This window comes from Eurytemora carolleeae, unplaced genomic scaffold, assembly GCF_000591075.1.
Source record: "Eurytemora carolleeae unplaced genomic scaffold, Eaff_2.0 scaffold902, whole genome shotgun sequence".
Lineage (NCBI taxonomy): Eukaryota > Metazoa > Arthropoda > Copepoda > Calanoida > Temoridae > Eurytemora > Eurytemora carolleeae.
The window spans coordinates 1,732-20,340 of record NW_019396789.1 but is presented as its reverse complement, the minus strand read 5'-3'; the positions used below and the strand labels follow the sequence as shown (position 1 = coordinate 20,340).

General features: G+C 32.2%; 2 protein-coding genes across 2 annotated transcripts; both read left to right on the top strand.

The window, feature by feature from the left end:
- The first annotated feature begins 2,515 nt into the window (after nt 1-2,515).
- Nucleotides 2,516-9,121, top strand: LOC111708715 (uncharacterized). The gene is made up of 7 exons (XM_023482175.1): nt 2,516-2,649; nt 3,859-4,040; nt 4,533-4,713; nt 6,201-6,390; nt 6,953-7,102; nt 7,837-7,960; nt 8,253-9,121. Exons 1-7 carry the CDS (start codon nt 2,550-2,552, stop codon nt 8,493-8,495), a joined length of 1,170 nt encoding a protein of 389 aa, XP_023337943.1. The 5' UTR covers nt 2,516-2,549; the 3' UTR covers nt 8,496-9,121.
- A 2,609-nt stretch (nt 9,122-11,730) lies between these two features.
- On the top strand, nt 11,731-17,989 carry LOC111708712 (uncharacterized; the record flags this gene model as incomplete). The annotated part of the gene is made up of 11 exons (XM_023482171.1): nt 11,731-11,832; nt 12,020-12,060; nt 12,454-12,504; nt 12,693-12,782; nt 13,801-13,834; nt 14,089-14,176; nt 14,858-14,912; nt 15,261-15,340; nt 16,923-16,951; nt 17,704-17,820; nt 17,937-17,989. Coding segments are annotated over exons 1-11 (682 nt in total), but the record flags the coding sequence as incomplete, so codon positions are not given.
- Between the last annotated feature and the right edge of the window lie 620 nt (nt 17,990-18,609).

The following is an 18,609-nucleotide window of genomic DNA, read 5'->3' as shown; positions in this document are numbered from 1 at the left end:
TAGTTAGATTTTTGTGTTGCAATCTGATTATATTTTACCTAGCATCATTGGAGCATTTAACAGATGAATTAGAAATGTAAGTTTTTGTGTTGCAATCTGATTATATTTTACCTAGCATCATTGGAGCATTTAGCAGATGAATTAGGAATGTAAGTTTTTGTGTTGCAATCTGATTATATTTTACCTAGCATCATTGGAGCATTTAACAGATGAATTAGGAATGTAAGTTTTTGTGTTGCAATCTGATTATATTTTACCTAGCATCATTGGAGCATTTAGCAGATGAATTAGGAATGTAAGTTTTTGTGTTGCAATCTGATTATATTTTACCTAGCATCATTGGAGCATTTAGCAGATGAATTAGGAATGTAAGTTTTTTTGTCCTCAATCTTATGAGTTTTCGGATGGCAGGGATAATGTTTTATATCTATTTATATATCTTTACAACTAGAAACATAGGATTGATTCAATCAAGCATGTTATTGATCATGTGATCAACCGATACCCCTTTTCATTATTCGTGAACACTCCCATTAAGTTATCTTTTTTTTGGTATTTTTATTTTTTTTAAGTATTCAATCGCTATGCAGACGGTTGGACACCAAGACAATTAAACTTTTTTTTTGTTAAACTTATTCCATATATTCATTATGACAGGTTTCTACAGCAGACGGAAAATTAGATATATATAGTATTATCTGTGAGATAATTGCACCCCGCAGCCATATTATATATTATACATCCTATTATATTCACTTTTAACACATTAGTTTAAAGCACTACAACGTTAGGTCTGACCAAGAAAACTAGGTATATCGGGAAAACGATAAAAAATAAAAACAACTCTATGTTGGGTTGTTAACGTAACAAACATTTTCTCATGACATTTCAATTATGTCGCTAATCCTTGGTTTTTTATTTGTTACATAAGACCTTTCACTGTAAATATACCTGCAGAATATCTTTGTGTGTGAATAAATCTTTATAATATAATAATTATGTGGAATTGCTGGTAAAACTTTGTGACCTCGTAGCTTCTCTGGTTTAGGCTTTAGGCACAAGAACGAGAGAAACAGCATGTAGTTCCAGGGCAAATTGTGCATTGTGCAAATTTCTACTGGTTCCTTCATGCATGGTTTTTTTTGTTGTTTAATTTTGGTAGGTTTGAGTTTATATGAAATTGATCAAATAAGAAAAAATATTTTTTATAAACCTCTAAGGCGAGTCTCTATATCACTTCTAACGCATTCAAAAAATGTAGAGAAAAAATCATGATTTTAGTTTTAAGTAAAAAATAATGTTTTTAATTCCTTTGTTCAAAATTTTCTTGGTTGAAGCGAAACCACGGAAACAGGAAATATGTGAGGTTATGCTCTAGGTGTATTTTATGTATGTAGAACAATACGAGGTAAAATTGAAATCTGAATATAGATTGACCTTCAATTGCTCAGCTTAAAAAAGTATGCTTAAACTTTAAATTGTTAAGAACCAATGGAATTGAGCCTTTGCTAAAAATTTCAGTACAACCTGATGGTGTTAACCTTAGATATTTCAAACTTTGATTATTTGCTCTAACAGAATCCACGATTTGAAATATCTAATGTCTACGATATTAGGTTGCAAAGATATAGGATTAGAATTGTAAAAGGTTTTTTTGCGAATACATCAATATATGCAGATTTTATATTTTAATAAAGCGAATTTGCGAATACATCAATATATGCAGATTTTATATTTTAATAAAGCGAATTTGCGAATACATACTACATATATATATGCAGATTTTATATTTTGATAAAGCGAATTTGCGAATACATTAATATATGTAAAACCAAAAATATTGGTTTCTTTTTAGATTTGAGTTTGTGGGCGCAAAAAAGGGACTTTTTTCACTTCCCACATGGTATTCTATAAACAAAACATGTCCAACGCATCCTATTCTCAAAAAACCCTTAGTTTTTGAAAAATCAAGTATATTACACACTCCTGTATGTAGAGTCCATAAGCGCCTGATCCAATCAGGGTTTAGCCATGTGTTTGATGTCTATTCTGAACCAATAGAAATAGTTTGGCGGTAACATATATCTTTCTATCTATCTCATTATCTAATTAGAGTTATAAATCCTTCAATCGGCGCTACCAGCAAATGGAAATATTTACTTCTACTGAAACTCTGGTGTACATTTAGCGTAATTTCAAGTGATCCTCCTTGAAAAGATGACAATGGCAGAATTACAATGATACTCTTTAAAGCTTTGTCTGATCCAGCATGAATTATTTTTCCATAATTTTAAATTAAACATAAATTTCATAATTTTGAAAACTAATTATTTTCAATTGTGATTGTTAAGGGTAACCTTGTGTTACGTGTATCGGGCAAGTTCCTTTTCGTGAATTATTTATTTCGTATGTTTTTTCTCTGTGCTATTTCTCCATCATTCTCTGGCCAATGTTAGAAACAAGGTCAACCTATGCGCGCGGTAACGCACGTTTAACCAAAACATTTCATAAATATCAGTGTAAGACATACTGTTGTTTTATCAGTCATAATGTTTGTGTTATTGTGTGTATATCTGCTCTCTATAACTGATGTCAGAACACAGACTCTGACCTGTCCTACAACCATTAATAAACCAGATAACTTTCTAGGGAAGCAGGACATTTTAGTGATACGGTGGGATCAAGAAAACTGTGGAATAAGAGGAAAACTGTGCAAAATACACATACCCTTCTTACTTCATAAATTGTTTTTTTAGCTGATGATTAAACTTTTTACTTTTTAACTTTGTTTATAAATAAGACACTTCGAAAAAAGCTTCAGCACAGAACTTAATCTGGTAATTTGGGCGGCTTAAGTCTTCGATCCTCCCCCCGTACATCCTTGAAATCATCTCTGGATTGATCAGAAGATTGACCCATCGACATCTCAGAACCAAACCCTTCAGCTTATAACTTAAAATTTCCCTTTTCATGTATAACATTATAACTTTGTTTTACAGGATCTTATATTTTGATTTTGGTTTCAACAGTAACTCTGACATTAATACCTGAAATGGCCATCCTAGAGTTTCTCGCGAAAAAATAACGGACAAAATTAACAATTTGATTCTGTTCAACATTGGCTTTCCTTGTTCATGTTGTTTTTCACACAAATTCAAACTAGTAAAAATTATAAATAATTTTAAATAACTAAAAAAATATGAGAAACTTTATAAAAGTTGAATAATACGAAAAATTGTAATCTTTTGTAAAAATTTAAGAGGGTGGACTGGCCTCCTTTAAGAGTAAAGTGTAAACATAAAATACACATCAGATGACTTAACTGTCGTCTTCCTGTTCCACAGTTTTATGGGTTCAACTGTTTGTACAATCATAAAAGTCGCCGTTGTTTAATTATACAATTTAAAAATATTTAAGTACATTTTGTTTCAATTCAACCCCAGCCCTGTTCAGGAAATGCTCTTGATAAAAACGTGTATTTTAAACACTGTACTGTTTTGACGTCACAAGTATCCGATCACCATCATAATGTTATTTATGATAACTATTAATGAAATAGAATAAAAAACCAAAGTTATATATACTCTGTATTGCTGGAGATTAACAGCAACCCCCTCCTATGGATCTCTTGCATTGCATTTTCTTTTAGAGTTTAACTAACAGTGCGCGTGTTTTATAAATAGCAAGGACATTTGTGACTTCAAATTTGCGCTATTTGTCAACTTATAATATATCAATTATCATACAGAAAGGAATATATACTTATATACATAGAATTTCCTTGGGGTGCCAAATTCTTTCAACTCTTTTATTTCTGGGGACTTTTTTTTCAAATATAAAACTATATTATGTTGACAGTGATTGGAGGGTCGGGTGGAGACTCCACTGCTGCTTGTGAGAACACAGCAGCTGCTACATCAGCTGGTCTAGCTGCCGGGATGAATTCTGTAGAACTTGATATTAGTCTGAGCAAGGACCAGGTCGTCTTCCTCTGGAATGATCCGAACCCACTTGACCCGGAAGCTATCGGTCGATCACAGGAAATTTGTGTTATTGATTTCTTTACAGAGACAGTTTTTAGAAGCTCCATATATACGTACATGTTAAGATTATGCAAACGCATAAGTTGGCGACATTTTTTCTGGTCTTCAAACTTTAAAACATATTAAAGTTTTTTTAACTGAGATGCTTTACAGTTTGCGAAATTGTTTATTATAATATATTTCTTACACCAGATTTAAGTTTCTTAATTGACTAAATGCCTCACAACTAAATTTGAGAAACCCAGGACCGAATTTATGATTATAAGCTGGGTCGCTGAACTACCAAATCGTGATTCACCGATTCAAAGTTGTGCTTAAGTTGGTGATTCAGGATTTGAATCGTTATGTGGTAGTTCAGCGATCTCTTCAATTTAATAAATTTTGTCCCCGTATCCCATTCTTCCGTTCTCATGGTCATAAAAGAAAAGTATTGTCAAAATAAATTAAAATAATAAAAAATTAATTAATAACACTGTTCCTTACCCCTAGGGTTTGTTCTTGAACGGTCTGTGTCGGCCCCTGTTTAAAAGTATTCTACCAGCTAGGGATATGGTCTACAGCTTGATTAAGAAGAACTATATCTACGTGAACAGTAGTGGGATAGAGCAGGCTACTGTTATACCAACCCTTGCAGAGTGGATGGATCAGTTTGCTGCTAACTCACAACTAGGAATATTTGGAATTTAATTGCGGTGAATAAAATATCAGAATTGAGTCTTTGATCCAATCTCAAATTTTTTAATTCCTATATTTTTGCAACCTTATAGTGTAAACCTTTGACATTTCAATTTTCGATTATTTGATTTGATTAAATTCATATCTAGTTTGAAGTATTCAAGGTCTATGACATTGTGTTGCAAAGATATAGGGATTAGAAAATCTGAGTTTGTGGTAGAGATTCAACTTCTAAGTCGGAATTCTGTAATTTGAGGGTTTTATAGTTGTTTGTAAGAAAACATGTACTTTTGTTGACAATTATTCTCTTTTACTCTTAGGGGGTAATTTAGACGTTAGATATTAAAAACTCTACTCATACTCTAATTAATCTTTCTAATTTTTGCAACTTAATACCGTTAATATTTGATGATTCAATCTCAAAATTCTTCCACATGAAAAAGTCAACGTTTAGAATACATCATTAGACTGCAAAGATAGGGATTAGAAAATTAGAGTTTGCAGCAAGTTCTAAGTTTTATTTAATTGGAATGCACAGGAGAGCAACTTAACTGAATTAGCTTGCTTGAAAGGGTACTTGGAAAACTGGTATAAAAAGTATTTTAATTAATATTAAATGTTTGATTTTTTTATTTTAATTGAATTATCATCACATCTGCAGAATATTTGTCATGCAACTTTTTTTATTTTTTACGTGTTAAAGGGAGTTTTAGCGAAAAATTAAAGAGGGTATAACGTCGAAAAATATTCGATGGTGATTGCTACTAATCTGACTTCTATCTGTTGCGTCTATGATGAGAAAATTGTTAAAAACGACACATAAAGAAAAACAGGGGTGTCCATACAAATTTAGAAAATTGCAATATTCATTTCTAGGATTGTAAAAAATCAAATTAATACCAAACAAATCATTTCTATATTACAACCTATAATGATCGATTTTTTTTGGCACATTCGTGAATATTTGATGTTTCAAAATGATTTTTATTTTATTTTATTTTTAAGTCAATATTTCGCTTACAACTTGTTTTCACGGCTGGCGCTGGATTTTCGAACATTCCTGGAAGATATGAAAATGTCGTCTTCATTATCAAAAATACACGAAACATGAATGAATGTTTTCAAAAGTAACTTTCTGATTATTAAAAAATAAACAATTAGATGAAATCTCAACTATATATACGAATGCGTCGAACAAAAATCAATGATTATAGGTTATAATATCTGAATGATTTCTTTGGAATTAAATTTACTTTTTTACGATCTGAATCGAATGTGGCAACTTTATGAATTTGTATGGACGCTACGTTCTTCGGTACGAGTCGTTTTAAATAATTTTCTCCTTACAGCTACGCAACAGATAGAAGTAAGATTCTTAGCGATCACCATCAATAATTTTTCGCCGTAAGCCTATACCCCTATTTTTCGTGAACACTCCCTTTAATCTCAATTACATCCAACCATAATTAAACCAAACTTTAGAGAGAATATACATTGATGTGAAGTTGGTCGACATCAGTTTAGCAGATTTTCTCGTCAACCATATCTTTGACAAGAGTTCAGCCCTAGGAGTTAGTTCTAAGATCAGATTGTTCAGTTCAGATTATTCTATGACCGCTGCTTTACAGACAGCACTTGGGAGGAAGGGTTTAAGTATCAGCTTGGCATCCCTGTAAGTTTAAGTACAGTGCTAATCAAGACAATTAATCAGGCGACTTTACGATCTAATTTTACAAATATGATTGATAAAACGATAATCACAAAATAGCCCTATATAGTCCTACCAATTCCAAATGTGGTCTGCCTTTTTTGAGCATTTAAAATTTCCAATGTCCGAATTTAATGAATTTAAGCTGCGTCTCAAATCATCCAAAAACCGGTTTTCAGTGCGCGCTCGCTGAAATTTTGAGAAACTGAATAGAATGTTAAGCATGGAACCAACCATATTAAAGCCGCGGTTTAAATTTAAGCCATGGCTGAAATTCTTTGAATTCGGCCTCAGAGTTAATCTACTCTAAAAAAGGAAGACGACTTTTAGAATCAAGTTATAACTTTAAAAAGTCCAATGAGCATGAGACAGGGCAATTCTGCAGTGTAAACAGACCCATTTCACTAGCTAAATTAGTGATTCAAAAAGTAACGCTATTTGCTTTGTAACAACATCAAATACACTCAAGTAATGTTTTCTGGTTATCACTGTAAGTCCACAATGTAAAACAGAAATTTGTATTTAGATATTTCGGTAGTTCAGCTGCAAGCTTCCATATTGGTTCAGTTCCTCTCAACCCAGTTTCAGAAGCTGTAACAGATTGCTACGATACAGCAGCTGTCAGTCGAACAGCCAGCCAGGCAGGCTGGAGAGGATACCAGGATATTATCACCAGGTACAGTTAGACTGCAGATATGATTGCTAGAAATAGAATCATTAGAAAATTTAGATTACATTTTTTCTGGCTAGTGTCACCCAAACATTTCTCCATGCATTTTATGATCCCCCATCTCTCATGTCTCTTGGATCGTTTAAAAAATATTTCCTACTGAAGATTGTTGAAAGGCTTAAAACATCATGTTAAGTATATTTCTTAATATGAAGTGAAACGTATACTTGTCTTTGTAATGATTAAAAGATATTGTTTTAATTTCTAATGATTGTATGATTAATTTAACGGATGTTTTTTACTCTCCTTAATTCAATGACAGTGTCTCTGTCATATTTCTAAAGGAACTTTTAAAATATTTTGTAGAGATTAAAGTACATCTACTCACACTCTAAATAGATCCTGATCATACACATGTATACACTCTAAATTTCGATTCCAAATTTTGGCATAAAAGTTGGATGTCTCCCAAAAAAAGGGACAAAAAACGCGTTAATTCAACAAAACTTTTGCTGCAAAATTTGCTTTTTTTGTTTTGAAATTTACAGTGCATTTTTATGATCAGAATTTAAAATAAGATCCTTTTCTTGCTGATTATAATGAAAACTTTATGATTTCTAATTAGGATGACATGAATGATTACGAAAAATAAGATGCACTTTATAATTATAAAGTTTTAGGCTGAATGAATGTTTGAAAGTAATTGATGATGATTACACTAATGATAATAATACTTTTAGGTCTGTTGTTACCCGTAACTCTACTGAAGGAAGATACCACAGTATTATCAGCTGGAAAGTAAACTCTGTAGAAAAAATGGCTTGGCTTATCTGTGCCGGGGTAGACGGGATTATTACAGATGAGGTAAACCAATGTGTGTGTTCTGTTATTATAAAATGAGAAGTGGTACTCCTGGCAGAACCCTAAACATTTAAGAAGTTGATCTCGACCAATATTAGTTCTATCTGATGTCCCTGTCTCGAAAAAATTGATATAAAACTGTGTCAAAGTTATAATAATACTCATATTTACGATAAACAATCAACTTCACCCCCTACCCCAGTTCATTTTACCTAAACAGTCCCTTTAAACAGGAAAAGTTTCGACTATATATTGTAATCGATTGTTCACAATAAAATTAAATTTTTATTTCTAGATTTCTATACTGAACTCCTTCTCGATGAAGAAGAAGCTGGGGCTACTAACCTGCTGCACGGAGCTCACCACATCCCACTGTATGTCCAGGATAGATCCTGTAGTTGTTGGAGCAGGATGCTCTAGCCAAGGGTTAACCTGGGCAGACCTCGAGGTCAATCAGTGTCCTCTCTTTAACCTTGATATCCTCTACTCAGGAATTAGGTTGACGTGCAAGCGACAACACTTTTGTGCAATCTCATGATGATTCACTCTGTTATCAACTTATCATAGTTCTTAAATTCTGCTTTTAAAACTGTGTCAAGTTGAGTCGTAAGTCATAACACACTTAAAAACCGGTTTATTGGTGCGACTTTGTGACCATGTAGCTTGCCAAACAAGTAAGAGAAAAGCAATTTTTCGGCTACATGTTGGAAATTCAGTTTTGTTCTTATCAACAGCTATTTAATTAAAAGTAATAACGACAATTTACTTTAGTATGATGTCAACTGTTACAAATTGAAAATAAAGATTAAACAAAGACGACTTTTATCCGGCTTTACTCTGGTTATGACAATATATGCAATACTTTAACTTGTTTTTACACCAGGAAGTCTTTTTAAGTGAAATAAGTATTAAAACAGTTATTTTATCTTGCTTTATTCTGGTTTTTACCAAAATTAGATTAGTTAAAACAATAATAATTTCTGAATCTCAAGACTTTGTCATTTAACACTTTCCCACCGTCCATCAATGATTAATATATGATTCTTTGTAAAAAGTTTAACTGTTAAAATCATAAAGAAACTGTTTTGCATATTGCCTAGATCTTATATATATGTGTGCACGCTGTAATATTTACAGAAAACAGTTTAAAGATATATGATTACTAAATCGCTGGGAATAAGTATAACTGTATTTTCTTATGACTGAAATAAATGTTATTAATTGTTTATAAACCTATTTGTATATAAAAGAAAATCTATTTTTCAATGTCCAATTCGAAGACTGGATCGACTTTAAAGTGTCATTTTTTTTTGTGTTCCAAAAAATGTACATTTTAATACTGTAAAGGACTCGTTTCTTTAATAGGCAAAATTCTCATAGATTTTAACGCGAGAGCGTGCCCTTTTTTGGATCACAATAACACCAGCTACTTAAAATTAAAATCCGAATATCAACGTTCATTTAACATTTCCAAAAACATTTAGCATTATTTGACATAGCTCATGGGAACCCAGCGTTGCCCAGGGGAGTCATAGTTAGTCCAACTTATTACCTGTGCTTTGACATAAACTACTATTTTACTAGAGTCTCAAAACAAAGCAAAGAACATTCCCGTGACTCTCTCGAGTTCCCCAATCAAAATTTTAGGCAAATCGGTTCAGGGGTTCTTGAGCTAGGATCGGACAAACAAACAAACACACCGATAAACAGAGATTGCAACTTTATATATATAGATTTCTTGATGCCATTATCATTAATAAATAAATCCTAAAGAAATTGGATTAATATCCCCGATGCGACGGCTTAAAATAATAATAAAAATAATACTTTATTCAATAGAGTTAAGATTAAATACGTGATGTCGGAACTTTATTGTGGAGTATCGGTAATTTTGAATACCTGATCTAATATCATATTGTGGAGTATCGGTAATTTTGAATACCTGATCAAAATATCATATTGTGGAGTATCGGTAATTTTGAATACCTGATCTAAATATCATATTGTGGAATATCGGTAATTTTGAATACCCCCAAGTAACAATTTTGCGGAAAATCCGCGGAAATTCCCAGGAATCTTTCCTGGGAATCCGCGGAAATTCCCAGGAATCTTTCACAGGAAAATCCGGTGAAAATGTCATCAGCTTTTCCCAGGAATTTCTCGTAACCCATTCCGAGGAACCAGGTCCGAGGAATTTCTTGTAACCCATTCCCAGGAATTTCTTGTAACCCATTCCGAGGAAATTCTCGTAACTCTATCCAAGGAATTTCTTGTAACCAATTCTAGGGAATTTCTTGTTACCAATTCTTCAGAAAAACCAGAGAAAATTTGTAGCGAAAAGGTCTTCAGAACCAATTCCTGGGAATTTCCCTGGAACTATTCCCAAGATTTTCTCAAGAGTTCCTCAGGAATATCTTGAAATATTTACTCACAAAAATAGTGAATAACTTAACAACTATATTGCCCCTCCAACTTTTTAGAAGTATAACCATCTTCTTAAGTCAGAATGTTATAGTCGTTTTTGATCTTAATTATTAATTATCATTTTTTATCAATAAGGATGCAATGAAAAAAAGATTTAGTTTGAGCAGTGCATAAAAGAAGAGAACCTCAGAGACACCTATTGGTGAAAAACGGAACTTGAAAATTCTGTGAGGAAGTCCTGAGAATTTCTCGGGAATTTCCCATGACACGACAGCATTTACATTTTTTTTTAAATAGGAAATTTCCCAAAAACCTAGGCATTTGGGAAATTTCCCAGATACCCAGGCATTTGGGAAATTCCCCAAATTCCTGTAGGTATTTGAGGGTGGTATATTTTTAAGATTTTGGAAATTTCTCAAATGACTGGATATTTGGGAAATTTCTCAGGAATTTCTTGGTGTGAAATTCCGGAGAAATTCCCAGGAATTTCTGGAAACTAATTCTTTTATTAAATGCCCCTTAAAATCCCTAAATATGGTAACCAAGTCCTAAGAATTTCTCAGGAATTTCCGGAGAAGTAGTCAGGAGAATTTTTCAGGAATTTCTTGGGGTGAAATTCCGGAGAAATTCCCAGGAATTTCTTGAAACTAATTCTCTTAATAAATTCCCCTAAAAATCCGTAAGACAAAGTCCAAAGAATTTCTCAGGAATTTCCGGAGAATATTTCTGGAGAAATTCTGAGGAATTTCGTGGGGAAAAATTCCGGAGAATTTCTCAGGAATTTCTCAAAACTGAGTCTCAAAACTGTGATCCCACAAAAATCTCTCATCTTGGGGACCAATTCTAGGGAATTTCTCGAGAATTTCCGAGGAATCAGTTAGAGGAAATGATTCTCGAGAAATTCCTCGGAAATTCCTTAAAGAAAGTCACCACGGTTGGAGAATCTGGGGAAATTCCTCACTTTTGTTACTTGGGCTTGATCTAAATATCATATTGTGGAAAATTTAAAATTAGAGGATACGTGCATGATACTTCAATCACGGTGAATTACGGGCCCAGCTTAAATGTCAGTGAGACTTAACTTTAGAACCCATTTTTCAAATAAAGATTTTTGAATTAGCTTATTTATGACTTTGTGTTAGTCCATACATTTCAAATGTTGAAGTTTATAAATTCTTTAGACTACTTTCGACGAATACGTACTTCGCTGCAGTATGCTAGTTTGACGTGAAATACAATTTATCCCTGCAGAGTATGAACACCATGAAATAATAAAAAGGAATTGAATTAATCCATTGCTCTGATGGAGATGAATGCTTAATACCGAGATTTCAACATAATGTTCTGACTGCTGGATATTCTATTGTTTATTGTTTCAGTGTATAGCAGGGTTCAGTACAGTTCTTAATGTTTACAAGTATGTCAGCATTTTTCATATTATCCAATAACAGGTCTGTAAACAACAGCATATTTGCTCTTGGGGTTTAATCAACCGCTTTTATATGTAGATAACTCTGTTCATAGGGTTTAAGTTTAATTATCCATTTTTAATCTACAACCACCTTGCTCAAGATCAAACTAGCAAAGGCATTTTTTAATCATCAATAAAAAAATTTACCGAAAACGAATATATTTTAGAATAATTTTTGACGTAATTTTGGTGATCTTGCAACTCCGAGGTAATAATTTGATAACATATATATATTTAGTATATTTTTCCATTATTTCCATTATTTGAGGTTCTTTACAACGTTAAATGCTATATTCCTGAGATAAAAATATAAAAAAGATTTTAAGATAAAATTTTACTACATGCACAAATATCCCAAAATAAAAATGAAAAACTGACAATTATTTTGCGGATTTTAAAAAAAGAAGGGATATATTTCCCAAAATTGTTGACTTGAATGTCTGCAGCATCTCCTGTTACAGCTCCTTGAACTGTGAAGAAGACGACATTAGAGAAGAATTAAAGTCGTTAGTTGAAAAACTTCTGTATAAATTGAATTATAGTTCTAATCTAATATCTGAACCAATATATAGAAAATAAATTATAATAATATTTTGTGAAGGATCTAAAAGTGAAGAAATCATAAAGGTTGAAAATACTGAGAAGGAGGAAGGTAAAAATCTACCTTACTTTCTATCTGTCTATCTGTCTATCTATCTATCTATCTATCTATCTATCTATCTGTCTATCTATCTATCTATCCATCTATCTATCTATCTATCTATCTATCTATCTATCTATCTATCTATCGATCTATCTATCTATCTATCTATATATCTATCTATGTATCTATCTATCTAGTTCTCCTACTGGCTGGTGGTATAGAAGAGACCCAGGAGAATGGAGCAGTAGTAAATACTCAACACTCTGCAGTTATTATCTATCCTTCAGGAAACCAACTCATTAATTTCATCCTGACAAGAAAATTTATAGATTCTTCACGTAGAAAATTTTTTAGAAAATGTTTGAGCCGACCCTGTTCACAAAGATAATGAAAAATTTAGCAAGCCCTGAAGGGAAACGTTTACATGGCCAGATATAGGGTGTCCCATATCATATTAGATCGTTAATCAGTCTAAATTATGTTTTTTTGGGACTAATAAGAAATATTAAGAAGAATATATCATTTCGTAAAATTGAATAAGGCTTATATAAATGTTTCTTGCAGAAAATGTTAGGTTTTTCGAGTATTATGGGTTAAATTTAGCACTGAAGCTTGGAGATACAGGGTGTCCCAAAAAAACATGGGAATTCAGTGACGAATTCGATATCGTCTTTTTAAATAATTCTTTAATTTAGTATAGTGATACCAACTGAGAAAGCTGTAATCTTTATGAGTTTCGTCTTTTATGTTCACATTTAGTTTGTTTATGTTTTGACTGCATACGGTTGTACTTTGTAAACCAAGAAAATTGCAGTATACAAACAGAGCAAACTTGTCCGTCTTCATTGTTTATCTTGCGGAGACATTATAGACACATCTTTACAGTCTTTTACCCTTTTCATAAAATAAACTCTAGCTGACATAATAATTTTATGGCTTTTGAAATTAGGTATTACAATGCTAATTCATAGCAAAGACGATATAAAATTCGTCACTGAATTCCAATGTTTTTTGGGACTCCCTGTATGTTCTTATATTTTTTTGTATTTTTATACATTTTGAATTTTCAAATTTTTGTGTTTTCTTCCTTTTGCGAATATTTCAAACTGCTAAAAGTTTTTTTTTATGAATAATTTTTGTAGAAAGCTTTTTTTCTCTTCTTGTATGAAAAGGATAAATAAATCTTAAATGAATTTCTAATAAAGTTTTCTTATACCATTTTATCTGCTCCTTTGTAACAATTCTTGATTACGGTGATGTTCTCTTACTAGCTCTTAGATTAAGAATAGAATTGGTTTGATCCAGGGAAATCTTGTGAGTTAGAGGACTTTGTATTAAGGTATGAACTAAGTTTAGTTTTTAAACCAATTCTAATGAATTTGAATAATTTAAGCTAGGTCGGTGAGCTACTTACCGCCGGGTCAAATATTGAATCACCTATTCAAAATTTAATTCATAAATATTTGAAATATTGAATGACCTATTCAAAATTTAGTTCATAAATATTTGAACCGCCACCGGTAGGTAGTTTAATGACCTCTATAATTCATTAAATCTGGCCCGAGAAATAAAATATTCATTATTGTCTTCAAGTTTTAATGCTGGAGCCGGGTTTGCTCTAACTGATGGACGGAGTAGAGTTGCAGTTTGTCTTGGATACAAGGATACCAGACCCAGTCAGGTAGTACAGGGATACAGGGATACAGGGATACCATACCTTCTTAGGTAGTACAGGGATTTAGGGATACAGGGATACCATACCTTCTCAGGTAGTACAGGGATACAGGGATACAGGGATACCAGAACTTCTCAGGTAGTACAGGGATGCAGGGATTCAGGGACACCATACCTTCGTAGGTAGTAAAGAGATACAGGGATACAGGGATTCAGGGATCCCAGACCTTCTCTTAAAATATATTTAAATCTAAACTAATTTTAGGGATTATTTAATTATAGCGATTATCTAATTATAGGAATTATTTATTTATAGGGATTTTTTAATTGTAGGGATTATCTAATTATAGGGATTATCTAATTATAGGGATTATTTAATTAAAGGAATTTTTATTTATAGGGATTTTTTAATTGTAGGGATTATCTAATTATAGGGATTATCTAATTATAGGGATTATTTAATTAAAGGGATTTTTATTTATAGGGATTATTTACTATAGGGATTATCTTATTATAGGGATTATTTAATTATAGGGATTTTTTAACTATTTGGATGATTTAACTTATAGGAATTATTTATATACAGGGAATATTTAATAATAGGGATTATTCATTTATAGGGTTTATCTAATTATAGAGATTATTTAATTTTAGGGCTTATTTAAATACAGGGATTATCTAATTATAGGGTTGTCAGATTTGGAGGAAGGGAAAAAAGGGAACAGTTAATGCAACAATAACAGGTTGATGCAATTTCGTGAAAACTTAAATAAACCTTTCTTTGAAATGAGATTAGTTACACCTTGTGTCAAAATTCAAATTCAAAATTCTAAATTTTGAAATCTAAACATTTAATTTTTTTGCCACAAACTTAATTTTCTTTTCCCTATATCTTTGCAACCTGTTGGTGTGAACCTTTGATATTTCAAACTTAGACGATTTTAACTAACAGAATTCAAAGTTTGAAATATCAAAGGTCAACAACATTGGATTGCAAAGATATAGAGATTAGAAAATCAGAGTTTTTGGCTAAGACTTAATTTCTTTCTGAATTTTCGCTTCTTTTCCTCCTTTAAATGATTTGAATTAAGGTGATGGAAAGGAGATATTGGAGTCTAGATGGAATGAGGATGAAAATGCAATGCTGTATCCAGTCTACACGCCATGTCAGGCAGATTTTTGAATTGTCCACGGTTGTTTCTTGCATTTACTTTCACAGAAAACTCCGGTTCATTTGAAGTTTTGACAAAACATTTAATCAGATAAAGCAAGTTTTGCACTGTTTACAAACAGACAACGGATGTCAAAACAGTACACCAAAACAATTATATGAAAATTTAATGGAAAGTAATACTTGATTGGGGACAATTTTGCCTGTCGATCTGTAGTAAATGCCCTACTCCACAAGGGTTTCTCAAACTCGTATCTATCCAGGTACAACTCACTTTCACTTTACTATCAATTTCAAACCAATGGGCACGATCTCGTCAGCTATTAATGTCATAACGGACACTAGCTTGAAAACTATCAGTGCCAAACTAATGGTCACGATCTCGTCAGCTATCGATGTCAACACAGACACTAGCTTGAAAACTATCACTAGCAAACCAAATGGGCACGATCTCGTCAGCTATTAATGTCATAACGGACACTAGCTTGAAAACTATCAGTGCCAAACTAATGGTCACGATCTCGTCAGCTATCGATGTCAACACGGACACTAGCTTGTAAACTGTCAATGCCAAACCAATTGGCACGATCTTGTCAGCTATCGATGTCAACACGGACACTAGCTTGTAAACTGTCAATGCCAAACCAATGGGCACGATCTCGTCAGCTATCGATGTCAACACAGAAAGGCTGGGTGATCTGAATCTATGTATAGCCGGGGGTGGCAAAACCCCTCTAGAAAAAGGCCTTAGATAATAGGTATAGGGTTGAAATGTATGTTCATAGCCCAATTTTTTAAGGCCAGCTCATAGAAAAAAAGTTGGACCGATAACTTTAGTAGTTTGGGCGCTAGGGAGGGTTAAAAAATAAACCTAAAAAAGGGTCATAAAATGAAAAAAAAAAAAAATTTTAACAAATCTTATAGTGTGACACATATGTATCTACATGCATTTTTCAAGGGCTTTTCAAAAAATGTAGTTTTTAGATCTGTAGCTTTATTCACACAAAAATTATGGGCAATTTTAGATTTTTTTCACAGACCGGACTTTTTTTCCACCCTGTAACCTACCCTATAAATTAAAAAAAAAATTACAAAAAATCCTTTAAATTACTTTTCATTAAAAGTCACAAAATTTCACTGTGATATAGTCGAAAATGAGAGTGCTAGGACGATAAAACTACAGGGGGGGATCGCCAATGGCCCCCCCCCCCCCCCGTTTAAGGTTAATGATAAGCGCATTTAGATTTACAGACAATGCACAACGTAATATATCCATAGGTATCTTCAGGATAACAAATATGTGAATTGCTGTATTTATTACAGATCAAGGCCGTCCTCAATTTGATCTCTTACACATAAATTTTCACTTGTTCTCTTTTTTTATACTTTGTTAAACCATAGTGAACACTTGTTTTACGCGGGCTGATCATGCGTACTATTTTTCTTGAATCTTAACTGTTGAGTTCAGATAGACATTAAATAATTTTTGTCAGACACAGAAAATGGAACACCCAGACCCATTTAAATTGTGCAAAACAAGTTTAGAAATAACAATCAAATTTTAAAAATCTGATAACTGAAGATGACACCAGAGAATTGTGTTGTATTTGGGTTCGTATTATATAATTAAATAACAAACATTGATACTTTTCTAAAAAGAGAAATAAAAGCTATATTTGAATAAGGCATTGCTGGTCTAACCGATAATCTTGTTCAATAATATCATAATCTGAAACAAAACTTGTCAAATAATCTAGTTCAATAATATCATAATCTGAAACAAAACTTGTCAAATAATCTAGTTCAATAATATCATAATCTGAAACAAAACTTGTCAAATAATCTAGTTCAATAATACCATAATCTGAAACAAAACTTGTCAAATAATCTTGTTCAATAATATCATAATCTGAAACAAGACTTGTCAAATTCCTACTGGTTCTATGGGAAATTTTGCTATCACTTTTAGCTTAATCACAGCAAATGAACATGCTGTAAGATTAAACCAATAAGGTTGCAAAGATATAAAGAGCACTTTGCTTTTAAGGCGCTTTTCGCCCCCTTTCCCGTTAATAATTTTTGCTTTATACTGTATAATCTGAAAAATCGCAATTTTTAATCATTCTAAAATTTTGGCGGATTTTTAATGTAAATTGGCACATTTTCAAGCTTATTCATTTTCAATGTCAACACTTTTTGAGGACACAACTTTTAAACTTTTGACTGTCTATAAACCTGCCCTGACGTCATGTGACTGTGAGTGGTCCCAAAAAGTTTTCGGCCCGATCAGTTTAGCCAGTTTGACGTTTATTGGATACAAAGTTTATATATAGATGAGGAGATGAATAAAATCCTGTTTCTAGATTAAATTATGCCAATGATGAATCTGGATCTGAAGTTATGACTGCTCGGCTTGTGCCGGACAAAGATGAAGTTCAAATCAACGTTGTTTCAATTCTTCCCGGAAAATTTCCTTTTAGGGAGAGTTTTATTCCAAAAACTAAACTTTTGAAAATATAAGATTAAAATTTGTTTTTCTTTTAAATCAAAATTAAGTATTTATTGATTGTAAACTTAATGGAACCTGTTTGATCAGTTCGTGTCTTGTGTTTTTACAGGAGCCAGCGAATCGACTTTTTTTTCTCGGAGGTCAGTTTTATAAACTTTTTTCAGAAATGAAAAATTTATATTTAATTGTGTATCGACAATTTGTCACAGAAGAGGGGATTACGGTTAGGGTATTTTCAATTCAATTTTTTTATGATGAGTATTTGAAAAAAAATTGCAATGAAACTCCACTTTTTTTCTCGTGAATAATCCTTGTACTACTCATTCGGGCAGCAACGGCATTGAAGTTTGTGAGTCCGTTGTGTGCATTGCTAAATTAAAATTCTCTGAAGAGAAAATTGGACTCTTTAGTACTATCTATACTATACTATCTCCATAGTACAAATAATACTACATAGTACAAATAATACTACATAGTACAAATAATACTGCATAGTACAAATAATACTACATAGTAAAAATTATACTACATAGTACGAATAATACTACATAGTACAAATAATACTACATAATACAAATAATACTACATAGTACAAATAATACTACATAGTACAAATAAAACTACATAGTACAAATAATACTGCATAGAACAAATAATACTACATAGTACAAATAATACTACATAGTACAAATAATACTGTATAGTACAAATAATACTGCATAGTACAAATAATACTACATAGTACAGATAAAACTCCATA

Coding starts and splice junctions, on each gene's coding strand:
- LOC111708715 (XM_023482175.1), top strand. CDS start 2,550: ATGTTTGTGTTATTGTGTGTATATCTGCTCTCTATAACTGATGTCAGA. Junction 4,041..4,532: donor AAGCTATCGGTCGATCACAG/GAAATTTGTGTT, acceptor CCTTACCCCTAG/GGTTTGTTCTTGAACGGTCT. Junction 7,103..7,836: donor TACCAGGATATTATCACCAG/GTACAGTTAGAC, acceptor TAATACTTTTAG/GTCTGTTGTTACCCGTAACT.